At 37.0% G+C, this 14424-nt stretch overlaps 1 protein-coding gene across 2 annotated transcripts in view; it reads right to left on the bottom strand.

Moving 5' to 3' along the window:
- Nucleotides 1–14424, bottom strand: part of NINL (ninein like) — a 373652-nt gene that overhangs the window by 140365 nt on the left and 218863 nt on the right. For both annotated transcript variants that reach the window (XM_053711960.1, XM_053711961.1), the window contains exon 13: nucleotides 11255–11341. In XM_053711960.1, coding sequence (XP_053567935.1) covers nucleotides 11255–11341 — 87 coding nt within the window. The remainder of the gene's footprint in view (nucleotides 1–11254; nucleotides 11342–14424) is intronic.

Genomic DNA, 14424 nt, shown 5'->3' with positions numbered 1-14424 from the left:
ATTCCTGAAATCACCACACTACTGGGCAATCATATGACCATAACTGGCAGAATACTCCCACTAGCTAATGGGGATGTGAGCGAACCGGACAGCTGAGAAATAGCCATAAAGACTGCACAGCTTACACACGCTCTGTGTTGGGGCCTAAGTCGCGGCCGCCATCTTGAGCCTGATAACGGTGGTGTTCACACCGGCACACACTGATGCTCTCAAATGCCGTACACATGCCCTGAAAGTAACCACAGTCTGCTGACACGGGTGGTCATGACCCGCCAATTCGTCAAAAAGGATCTCTGAAACCTCTCTCCATGCACTTTAAGTGTACAACCGCCACATAGAATAAATGCTACAACTGAAAAGGTACGCACATTGTTAAACGCAGCAGAGCACACAGGGGTACATAATCCCCCTTAAGCAGTGAAGCCTATAAACATTTATGTCCCCACATGGATGACTCAAGCTACAGCTTAGCATACCTACTACAGGCTTTTACTAAAAGTAGGACCGGCAAAGTTTTACTTAAATGTAACGCTCATCTGTGCGCACTATCACAGCTCACTAAATCTTTGGTGAGGGAGGACTATCAATACACAAAGAGATTACATAGCTAATACAGGGAAGCCAAGCAGGGATAAATATACCCAGGAAAGTTACTACATTCCCTCATAAAATGTCGCCGAAATGGCTGCCAAAACCTGACAAGCAGCTTAAGAAAACAGCAGCTAAAGTAACTCTGTGAGCTCCTTCTTTAAAATAACAGACAACTCTCAGGCTACCTCACCTGAACCCACCACACCACTGAGACCAGCTTTATCAGCCTCAGACAGTTAAGAAAGTAATGTGGAAGAGCCAATGCAACTTTCCAAGGCCTTTCTGGCCTCTATTCCTTCTAAAAGTGATCTAGACAACTTGGTGGTAAAGGTCCGCGCATGCATCAAGGAGGAAATAGCAGGCCTCAGGAAAGATACGGCAGAAATTGGGAATCGTGTTGAGGCCTTGGAGGAGGATAATGACCTTAATCAATCAGAGATATCGACATTGCAAACTACGACCCAAGCACATGATCTGCTTATCATCCAGCTACAAGACAAATTAGAAGACCTGGAGAACAGGGAACGTCGCCAGAACATCTGTATCAGGGGGATACCTGAATCTGTCTTACCCAATACTATCCCTAAATTCTTGCAGGGCCTTTTCTCACACCTTCTGGGTCCCTCATCTTCCACCGACACATCAATGGATAGAGCTCATAGAGCCATGGCCATCAGATCAAGCACCTCCACGTGATGTCGTTTTAAAGTTGAAAGATTTCCAAGCCGAAGAGGAGATTCTCAGAGCTGCTAGGCAACTTAAAGGTATCAACTTTCAGAATTGTCGCCTACACATCTTTGCAGACCTTGCTCCCCGCACATTAGAGAGAAGGAAAGAATTCTTGCCTCTCTCATATATTGTCTTTTTCTAAGGGCTCCCTCATCATAGGAGGAGACCTCAATACTCCCTTAAACCCACTCATGGATAGCTCCACTACACGGTCCCATCTGTCCAAGCGAACCCTCAAATCCATAAAGGATGATTTAACACTTATGGGAGTACACGACACCTGGCGCATCCAACACCCCGCTAAAAAAATGTTTTACCTTCTATTCGTCACCTAACCAATCACACTCATGCATAGACTATATCCTTATAGATCACACCACCATCACCTCAGTAGTCAACACTGAAATCAAACCATATCAATGGCATCTAGATGACGCATTACTAAAGGACGACCTAATAGTACAACAATTGGAGAAACTTCTACTGGATTATTTCCAGACCAATGATACTCCAGATATTGACCCACACATATTGTGGGAAGCACACAAGTGTTATTTGAGGGGGGAATTGATAAAAATCAAGTCCACCCAGCGGAAAAAAACAGATTACAATACCAAGATCTAACCAATCACTATCAACATCTAGACCGTTCCCACAAAATTAATTCCAGTGATAAATCTCTCAAAACACAGACCAAGAAAAAGACAAACTTACTGAGTTTTTAGACCACTCTGCACAAACACAAGCTTTCAGATTACAGCAAAGGTTTTTTTCTAGAAGGGAATAAACCTGGCAAATTGTTAGCTAGAGCACTTAAAACTAAGCAATCAACTCACTTCAATACATCTCTCCAAGACCCTCCTAACAAGCCAACCGTAGAGTCCCAGAGAATTGCGGAGATCTTCAAAAATTATTATTCTAACCTCTATAACTTAACTCCCAACAGAAACATTAGAGCCCACCAATCCAAATGCCACCAATATCTAGATTCCTTATCCCTCCCAACTATCTTGCTTGACTGTTTGGACATGCTAACCACACTAATTACTGCGGAAGAAATTGAAACCGCAACCCACTCCCTAAAACATGGGAAAAGCCACTGACGGTCTTACAGGTACTTATTACAAAAAAATTTAAACATATCATAATACCATATCTGTTATCAGTTTTTAACCATATTGACGAAAATACAGGGTTTCCCCCCTCCATGTTAGAGGCAATAGTGACCATGATACCTAAACCGCATAAAGACCCCACAGTTCCTTCAAGCTACCGTCCCATTTCACTCCTAAATATTGACATTAAGATATATGCGAAAATATTGGCCACTAGATTAAATAAAATACTACCCTTCCTTATACATAACGACCAGGTGGGCTTTGTACCGCAGAGAGAGGCTAAAGACAATACAGTGAAAATTCTCCACCTAATGCAATATGCCTCTGAACATGATCTCCCTCTCATTTTACTTTCGACAGATGCTGAAAAAGCATTTGACAGACTAGACTGGACCTTTTTAAAACTCACTTTACAAAAATTTGGCTTCCCTGACAGTTTTATTCACAGGATTTTTGCTCTATACAACTCACCGATAGCTAAAATCAGAGTTAATGGTATCTTATCTTCTCCTTTTCACATCTCAAACGGCACTCGTCAGGGCTGCCCACTATCCCCGCTACTATTCGTACTGTCAATGAAGGCCCTAGTCACTGCGTTACGTAACAACTCTGATATACACAGACTTACCATACACTCCACCAGTCACAAATTAGCGTTATATGCAGACGACCTACTGTTGACACTGACATACCCGACTATCTCTCTCCCTGCGGTGCAGGGCTCACTGGAGGACTTTGGCTCGTGTTCCAACTACTTAGTTAACCAACATAAATCGGAAATTCTTCCTCTCAACTTAACGGATGAAGACTTGCACATTCTGCAGCAACAATCCCCATACCTACTATAATACAATTCCTTAAAATACCTAGGTGTCCATCTCTCTACAAACTTCCAGCAATTATTTGACTTAAACTACGAAGCTCTCCTTACTACCCTTACAAAAGACACATTGACATGGATACATAAAAAGATATCTTAGATTGGTAGAATAGGAGTAACCAAAATGACTATCCTTCCAAAAATTCTCTACCTGTTTCAAACTCTCCCAATACCACTCTCAGTGACATACCTTCCCAGATTACAAACAATGGTAAATTCCTATATCTGGAAAAAAACGCCCACCCAGGGTCGCTAGAGCTACCCTATATCTCCCGAAAAAGTCTGGAGGTCTAGGAGTACCAGACTTAGCTAAATATCGCTTAGCAGTGTTCCTGAGGAGAATTGTGGATTGGTGCACGCTCTCAAACACATAGCAAAACTTTGAACAAAATAGAGAGGGAGAGACCTCACTAAAGACTGCACATATAGCACTCTGAGCCTGGACTCATAGTGGAGAAATTGTGAATGTTAAAATATAACCTTTATTTTATACATTAAAAATGAACACTCAGTTAAAAACAACCTAAGAATTGTGGGCCTATTCCTTAATCCTCAGTAAGCCTTTGATATATCTAAAGTACTTAGAAGGAAATTGTGTAGGCGGGAAGTTATACGTGAGACCACTATTCAATAAATTTCAAGGTAATAGAGGATTAATATTCTTATATCAGATACACACTTATATAAGTATCTTAGTAGGCTGATACCCTATCCTTTGATATTGGAGTTGGGTTCAATGCTAGTAGAACTCAAAAATAAAAATTGTTTGAATATTTAATATCACTTTATTAATATATGTAACCTCGCTTTTGTGTTATACTTGAGTATAGGATAATGTGATTTCTAGAATATTCAGATTACACGTAACAATTTGTGAATCTGTTTATACTGATTGTATTGTTGGAATTCGAATGAATGATATAAATCTGCTTAGGTCAGGTAGTTTCCACTATACATTTATTTGTTATCAGAATATTTTTCAAACCTCACTCTGTAATATAGTCCAGGTGATCTATTTTGGCACATAAATGTTATCAGAGTATTATGATGGTAACTTGTTTCTATTCGATAGCTTATCTGTGTCTAGGATAACACATATCCTGTAACTAGAATGAATATAGTAGCATTATTGTTTGATGTTATAAATGTAGCAATAAGGTTGTTACATTATTGTCTATGCACAACCCTCCAATGAGGAATGCCTGTTGAATAAGGTTATTTAAAGAGTACTCCTTCTATTAAATCCAATACTTGTGATATGAGTGTGCACATATAAATAACTAGGTGTAATAGATTTCCTACGCTAAACAACTCTGCCGGTATATATTTGCTATATATTTGTAGCTATAAAGATAACAAGATCTTCTTTCTCCACTTGTTACATATATATTAATGTCATATTATTTCCTCATGTAGAGGTGACAATAATTATTATGTTTTGAAATTGGACAAATAAGTAGCTAACTTTCTTTGTCGGTATATAACCATTTTAGCGGTTAACTCTCTAGCGTTTGTTGCTATATCATAAAATCTAACCTCTCCGGTTATGATTACAAAAGTGAATTAACCAAAACAAAATAACTATAGTTAATGGTGCAATGATACCATAACATTACTGTAGCTTTAAATATTGACCGAAGACATACCGGTACAGATGCTTGGCAAAAAAATGTATTATACTAATACTACCTAGACATGTATGCCAAGACTAAACTCATGTGACTTATTATAGTGAATCTACTTGTCTGCTTTTTACAATTAACTCCAGATAATAAGCATCTTGTACAGGATTATTACACATAGATTACGATGCAGTAATTTTAGTGTAACACTGAATTACGTGAGATACCAAGCCACTATTAGAGTGAATAAAGTATATTAATAGAACTGCAGTAAGTGGTGTAAGAAGATTGCAATATCGCTACAGCTGTATAATAGAGCGGATATATACCGACAAAGAAAGTTAGCTACTTATTTGTCCAATTTCAAAACATAATAATTATTGTCACCTCTACATGAGGAAATAATATGACATTAATATATATGTAACAAGTGGAGAAAGAAGATCTTGTTATCTTTATAGCTACAAATATATAGCAAATATATACCGGCAGAGTTGTTTAGCGTAGGAAATCTATTACACCTAGTTATTTATATGTGCACACTCATATCACAAGTATTGGATTTAATAGAAGGAGTACTCTTTAAATAACCTCATTCAACAGGCATTCCTCATTGGAGTGTTGTGCATAGACAATAATGTAACAACCTTATTGCTACATTTATAACATCAAACAATAATGCTACTATATTCATTCTAGTTACAGGATATGTGTTATCCTAGACACAGATAAGCTATCGAATAGAAACAAGTTACCATCATAATACTCTGATAACATTTATGTGCCAAAATAGATCACCTGGACTATATTACAGAGTGAGGTTTGAAAAATATTCTGATAACAAATAAATGTATAGTGGAAACTACCTGACCTAAGCAGATTTATATCATTCATTCGAATTCCAACGATACAATCAGTATAAACAGATTCACAAATTGTTACGTGTAATCTGAATATTCTGGAAATCACATTATCCTATACTCAAGTATACCACAAAAGCGAGGTTACATATATTAATAAAGTGATATTAAATATTCAAACAATTTTTAATTTTATTTTTGAGTTCACTAAGTGCTACTAGCATTGAACCCAACTCCAATATCAAAGGATAGGGTATCAGCCTACTAAGATACTTATATAAGTGTGTATCTGATATAAGAATATTAATCCTCTATTACCTTGAAATTTATTGAATAGTGGTCTCACGTATAACTTCCCGCCTACACAATTTCCTTCTAAGTACTTTAGATATATCAAAGGCTTACTGAGGATTAAGGAATAGGCCCACAATTCTTAGGTTGTTTTTAATTGAGTGTTCATTTTTAATGTATAAAATAAAGGTTATATTTTAACATTCCCAATTTTTCCACTATGAGTCCAGGCTCAAAGTGCTATATGTGCAGTCTTTAGTGAGGTCTCTCCCTCTCTATTTTGTTCAGTGTATTGTACAACTGCACAGCACCACCTTTTCTGCTATTATAAGTACAGAAACATTAACATAGTTTTTTGTTGCTCATTGCAATTATAGAAAAGGCTGCTGGAGTGGTGCCACTGTATTTGGGTTGTGGTACATAACAAAACTTGGATAGTCTTAGAACATGATATTACAAATGTGTCTCAACTAGGTGTGTATTGTTGGCAGCCCAAAATTAACCAACCACCCCTCATTAACAAATAACCTATCATCAAGGAAACACTTGCAGCTTGGTCAAGTATACTACATGCACACCAGAACCTTTCCACGGCCCCCTCCCCAATGACCACTGCACTGTCTAATGCTGACTTCCCAATAGGAGTGTTGGTCACCCCAAATTTAATAGGTAACCTGAATAATTCACTGCCTTTGTACACACTGTGGGATGCAGGTAAATTGATACCCAAGCAACATTTGGAAAACCTTAACATTACGCAAGTTACGCATTGGTTCCGATATCTTCAACTTAAACACTTTGTAGACACGCATAAGTTTAAACACTTAATAACGAGAGACCGCACTCCACTAGAAAAACTATGCACTCTCGACTCTCCTCCCCAGCACGCTATTTCTTTGTTGTATTTGTTACTCATAACACCTTCGGGAATCACACAAATATCAACGATTGTTTCCTGGCACAGAGAATTACCATACACCCTTACTGAACAAGAATGGTACACTATTTTCCAAAACATCTCCAAATCAGCACACTCTGCTAACCCTTCTAGAAACCAATTCTAAATTTCTTCTCAGGTGTTACCTTACCCCTCACAGGTTAAAATATATCTTTCCGGAGGCATCTGACCGGTGCTGGAGAAAATGCTCTGAGGAAGGTACCCCATATCATATTTGGTGGACATGCCCCCTAATAGGAAACTTCTGGCAGGATATCAATCAAACTATGAGTAAACTCCTAAACCATGACATACCTTTAGATCCCAAAATATACTTATTCCATGTTATTCCTAAATTACCCTTTAGACACTATACTTCAGTTCTTCAGCTAGCCATATGCAGTGCTAAATAGGTGATACCTAGGCTATGGAAATCGGACTCTCTCCCCACAGACTATGTGGATAGACCTGATGAAGCTTAATTTAGCCCTGGAACAAAATTTTTACTACACTAATGGAAAGCATGAGTACTGTGCTGAACTGTTGTTCTTTTGGGAATCCCACTTCCAGCCTAGGTAGAAACGAAGAGATCCCTATGTACCTTTATGACCTGGTCTATCAAGTATTTCCCCTTAAATGTTCGTATTCTTCAACCACATCTTTCCTTAACCACACTAGAGGAGAGAGATGTATGCCCGCACACATCTACTTATAATTAAGTGCCATGTATCCCACCTATTATATGTTAAAATGTATTAGCAGTAAACCCTGGACTGTCATTTTTCATATACTGTTCCATAAGTCTGTTGTCAAAATTGATGTTAACATTGTTAAAGCTGTTGTGTTAACTGTTCTCCTGGTCTTGTTTATGATATACTGAGCCCTCGTGAGCACGTCTTGGAAATGGACCTCCTCAAACAATAAAGACTGATCCCGAGGCATAATAACGAGACCATACCAAATGTATGCTGTAATGTTTTTCTGGATGTACTGTTATAATCTTTGACATAAAGAAAAGATTGAACAAAAATGGTAAAATATATTTTATTAAGGCCGGATGAAGCCACACCCTGCCACGCCCCCAACCACACCCCCACCACGCCCAAATTCAAAGTGTCCAGGAATCGGCTGGGCAAAAGGTGGCAACCCTATATACATCAGTATTCTCCTAAAACTTTGGGGGCTTGTTTAGGAGTCTGAAAATCAGAGCAATGTTATTTAAAATTAAGCAAAACTATACATTTAAAAAAAAAAAAAACCTGTAATGGATCATCTACAAAACATTTATGCAAAGAAAAAATTGAGTGTATAATGTCCCTTTAAGAGTTTATTCGGTGAGTTTGCAATAAATTGAGGATTAGATATTGCAAGAAACAATACTATGCATATACAGTATTTTGTCTTGTAAAAACAAATAATATACATATAATAGTTGTAAAAAAAAAACCCACACATTTTAAAAAAATAGTTAAAATTTCACTTAATGGCTGTTTTAATCCATCTAATTGTTTCACTTAAGAGAAGCAATTTTAAATGGATACTGACATCCCCAAATACAAGGGTTTTAGTATGTATTTCTTATTAATAAGTGACTTGTTACATTCCAATAATAAAATGTACCCGAGAGAGACTATATATACATACACACACAGTGTATATATATATATATATATATATATATATATACACATACACATATACACACACACAGATATATATATATACATATATATACATACATATATCTATACATATACACACGCACACACACACAGTGTGTATGTATATATATATATATATATATACACACATATACACACATATACACACACACACTATATATATATATATATATATATATATATATATATATATATAGTAATCCAAAGACAGGTGGGCTCCTATAAGCGGCTCCAAAAAGCAATTTAGTAATCCAAAGACAGGTGGGTGCCTATGAGCGCAATAAGGACTCCAATGTAGTATAAAAAATATGGTACTTTATTTGTGTAAAGGGTAAAAGCATGACAGCAGAAAAAGCAGCTGTGGAAAGCACTAATAAAAAGAAGTAGACACAATGTCAGCGATCAGACCACAGTGCTTTCCACAGCTGCTTTTTCTGCTGTCATGCTTTTACCCTTTACACAAATAAAGTACCATATTTTTTATACTACATTGGAGTCCTTATTGCGCTCATAGGCACCCACCTGTCTTTGGATTACTAAATTGCTTTTTGGAGCCGCTTATAGGAGCCCACCTGTCTTTGGATTACTAAATTGCTTTTTGGAGCCGCTTACAGACAAGCTCAGGGCGTCGCAGCTGCAGGTCTCCCACTACGGAACACACCCCCTTTTCTCCGTGAGCCGATTTTCAGCAAGTCACAGGTACTGTTACTTTCTAGTATTCACTAGACATTTCAACTTTGGGTCTCTTTGTGCGCACTAATTGAACTATTGTGTGTGTGTATATTATATATATATATATATATACATACACACACACACACACTTACCTTGCCACATATAAACTTTTCTATGTAGTGTAGATTTAAAATGAGCTTTTTAGTGAAAGAGCTCAATAAAATAACGCAAGATCCAGAGAGAGAAGAGAAAGCTATTAGATGCTCTCTATTGTGTCAACTAAAACAGGGACACTAAATGGTAGTGTTCTGAAATGTCTATTTTAAAGGGACATAAAAGTGCACTGTTGCTTGTTAAACCCATAGTTAAAGTCAGCTCCAGAGCAACAATGCACTACTGGGAGCAAGCTTAAGATATCTGGTGAGCCAATGACAAGAGGCATGTGTGTATATAGTCACCAATCAGCAGCTAGCTCCCAGTAATGCAGTGCTGCTCCTGAGCCTACCTATGTAAGCTTTTCAACAAAGTATACCAAAATAAATAAATACATTTAATAATAGATGTTTAAAAAGACTATTATGATTGCATGCTTAATCATGAAAGTTTAATACTGACTATTCCGATTTCAATAAAACTTCAAAATAAGAGATGGAGTTTAAAAAAAAAAAAAGGTTAATAAATGAAACAGCACTCGCACAGTAATATCTCCGATGCTACAATGTCACAGGGAAGGTACCACTGGAGCCACAATGTGACACTGCTGACAGCATAAAAATGGCTGCCAACCACTTTAGAACATATTATAGACCTCCCTGACTACATAAGCAGCGACTGGTGACATTCTACTAAGGCAATGTCATGGGTGTGGCAATTTCTTTTTTTCACTAGAGATTGTCACAGAAATATTGTCACAGCATTAGGCCTTTTTACAAAAAACTCAGGGCTAGAAACTTAATGGTTATGGGAAAACATATAATATATATATAAAAAAGTAATGCATTGTATTTTGGTGATGCCAGTTTCCATTGCAATATAAATGTTTTTTTCCCCTCTATTGTATTTTGCTAATGGTTTCACCCTCATGCAGAACAGAAGACATGCTTGCAACACGATTACACAGCATACGCTCACCTTGACTCGCTAAAGTTTCCAAAAGAGTATTTTCTGGTCAGTTGCCATGCCGATATATATTTAATACATTAGAATACAAATAAACCAGTAGATAAACACAGTAAATGTATTGTTTTTAATCTTCAAATAATAGATGTTTAATTTGCTTGACTATGTACAATGTACTAGCGGACCCTACTACTTAATCTATTGCCTCCTGGCTTACGTTACAGCTTACAATACATTAGCGAGTGAGGTGCCAAGAACGCAGAAGGTTACTGTAGGACAGTTTAACCAATATTACATTTTTTTTATAAAATTTAAACCAAAATGTAGAGTAATGAAAAAAAACCAACAAAAACCCCCCCACAACTTTTGCAGCCCCCCTCCCTCGTTAAAATCTTGGCTAATAGTGACTGAGCTGCTGATTGGTGTATATGCATTGTCCATACAATTGGTTGACAGCTGTGTACACAGTTCCTATGTACCAATCACAATTTATTTATATGGTGTTGGAGTGTCTAGGTGATGAGGTGGGAGAGTATTGCTATGGATACGTCATGTGGGGAGCAGCATCTCCATTGGGTGTGGGAAGCTACTATGAGGAGAATCAGGTTGTGCACTGTGGTGCTGGAACAGGTCACTAAAATAGAGTCACTATATAAAAAAAAAAAATCTGCTATTTTTTCATAGCAGGAAAAAAACAACATAGCAATGCTGGATCTGGAAACCGTCAAGTCTATAAATAATAATACTCACCCTGCATTGTATTTCATATTCCTTAATTATCTCTGCAAACTTTTCCTCCTGATTGAACAGCTCGACATGATGAGGATCTGCTAACCTCTGCAATACAAGGATGAAATTGTGGCGTAAATAACACAGATATCGCTATATAAATACATACACAGTCATATGGTATTAATGTACTTACTTGGACGTTCTGCAACATTTAAAGGGGACATGGAAGTCAAATATTAACTTTCATTATTCAGATTGAAAGTACAATAAAAAAATTAAATGTTTCCATTTTACTTCTACTATCAAATTTAACTCTCTCTCTCTTGGTAATCTTTGTTGAAACAAACCTCCTTTATAGGAGAGCATACTGAAGTACAACTGCCATATAGACATGTGCACGTATATAAGCTCTTATGTATGCTCTTAATGAAAGGAAACCATGCCAAGAAAAATATGTACATTTGATAAAAGGAATAAAAAGGAAAGTTTTTTTTTTTTTTTTTAAACTGTACACTCCATGTCCCTTTAAACGTAACATATAATTATTATAAACATTTACTGAATATGTAATAACTATTTAAATACAATGTACAATTTGTAATATACTGTGTATATTTTGCTATTTTGTTTAAGGTGTTACGAATAATGTGTACTTAAAGGGACATTAAACACTTTGAGATGGTAATATAAAATGATAAATTGTATATATAAAACAACTCTGCAATATACTTTCATTATTTATTTTGTCCTCTTTGCCTGCAATTCCATTCTGAAATTGTGAGCTTTTCAGTTCCTGTTAGAAATGGAAGTGCAGAACACTGTTAAATCCAGCACAACCATTGGCTGCACACTCTAGTGACCTATTTATAACTGACCCTAATTGGCCACAGCAGAGAAGGTAACACAAGTTACAACATGGCAGCTCCCAGTGTTTTATAGACACTAAAACTTTACACTTATTTTGTCACTTTTTAAACAACTAATGAAACTTTAAAAAATAAATCTACATGTTAGTCATGGACTAATCTTTTCTTTGAATGCATCATTCTATGTAGCATGTATTTAGTGTTTAATGTCCCTTTAAGAATGCAGTTAGGAACAGAGGCAGACCCATGTCAAGTATTACCAAAGAACAAACACTTTACATCGGTGCTAGAAGAATGAAGCTAAAGTGATGGTAAATAACAAACGTTAGGATTTACCATCACTATAAATAAAGTGTAGTTTAATTCATCACTTAATTAAAAAAGGTGCTAAACTCACCCTGGATGTGCCGTGAAATCTCGCTAAAGTCAGCAGCTCCGGCCGCCCAAGGCCCAGCACTCTTTTTCAATGAGGTGACGTTTCCATCTCTAAACCAATAGCCGTGCGTGTCAACTGACATCCTAGCACAGCTATTGGTTTAGAGGTGGAAACATTATCTCATTGGTAAACTAAGAGATGAATTAAACTACACTTTATTGTTAGAGATGGTAAATCCTAGCGTTTGTTAAACGCCTGGATTTATCATCACTTTAAAGGGATATAAAAACCCCAAAAATTTGCTTTTGTGATTCAGACAGAGCATACAACTTTAAAAAAAGTTTCCAATTTACTTCTATTATAAATTTTGCTTAATTCCCATGATATTCTGTGTTGAAGAGATACCTAGGTAGGCATCTGGAGCACTACATGCTGCCATCTAGTGGTCTTGCAAATGGCTAACATTCTCGCAAAACTGCTGCCATACAGTGTTACAGACGTGAACACTCTGGAGCTTACGTCTCTGCTTTTCAACAAAACATACTAAAGAGAAGGAAGAAAATGTGATAATTGAAGTAAATTAGAAAATTGTTTAAAATTACATGCTCTATCTGAATCATGAAATTTTGGATTTCATATCCCTTTAAGATAAAACCAATATCCATAAGAGAATGCTAAGAGTCCATCTGCTGCTTGATGTGAGTCAAACAAGCTTCTGCAACTCTCGTAAACAAACATCTACAAAATACAAGTGTAAAGTGAAGGATAACTCAAGTGCAATTTATTAAAAACATAATTTATGCTTACCAGATAAATTCCTTTCCTTCCGGATAGGGAGAGTCCATGGCTTCATTCCTTACTGTTGGGAAATACAACACCTGGCCACCAGAAGGAGGCAAAAACACCCCAGCCAAAGGCTTAAAATATCCCTCCCACTTCCTCATTACCCCAGTCATTCTGCCAAGGGAACAAGGAAAAGTAGGATATAAATGGTGCCAGAAGAATAAAATAAATAATAGGGGACCGCCCATAGACAAGAAAAAACAGATGGGGGACGTGAACTATCCCTATCTGGAAGGAAAGGAATTTATCTGTTAAGCATAAATTATGTTTTCCTTCCTAAGATAGGGAGAGTCCACGGCTTCATTCCTTACTGTTGGGAAAACATTACCCAAGCTCCAGAGGACACTGAATGAATATTGGGAGGGAACAAAAAGGAAGAGGTGGACCCTATTCTGAGGGCACCACAGCCTGCAAAACTTTTCTCCCGAATGCTGCTTTAGCCGAAGCAAAAACATCAAACTTGTAAAATTTTGAAAAAGTGTGTAAGGAGGACCAGGTAGCCGCCTTACAAATCTGATCTATAGAGGCTTCGTTCTTAAAAGCCCAGGAGGAAGCCACTGCTCTAGTGGAATGAGCCGTTATCCTCTCAGGAGGACGATGTCCTGCTGTCTCGTAAGCTAAGCGGATGACACTCCTTAACCAAAAAGATAGGGAAGTCGAAGTAGCCTTCTGCCCCTTACGCTTCCCCGAATAGACAAATAGAACAAACAAAGAGGAAGATTGTCTAAACTTCTTAGTAGCCTGAAGATAGAACTTCAAGGTGCGAACCACATCCAAATTGTGAAGTAAGCGTTCCTTCGATAAAGAAGGATTAGGACACAAGAAAGGAACCACAATCTCATGATTGATGTTGCGATCTGACACAACCTTAACAAGAAAATCTAATTTATTTTTTTTTAATTTCTTTTTATTGAAGAAGCACAGGTACAACGAATCAAGTGTATACAATGACATGCATAGTTACAACAACAATGTAGATAATATTATGAAGTGAGCATAACATGATGGATATCAATATACTGTTGCTATCATCAAACACAATGAGATTACAGCCATGTTCTAACATGAATTGGTCTCTGTAGGCAGAGTTAAAGTAAAATTAT

This window comes from Bombina bombina, chromosome 4 (genome assembly GCF_027579735.1).
Source record: "Bombina bombina isolate aBomBom1 chromosome 4, aBomBom1.pri, whole genome shotgun sequence".
In the NCBI taxonomy this organism is placed as follows: domain Eukaryota; kingdom Metazoa; phylum Chordata; class Amphibia; order Anura; family Bombinatoridae; genus Bombina; species Bombina bombina.
This window is presented reverse-complemented; position numbering and strand designations above follow the sequence as displayed.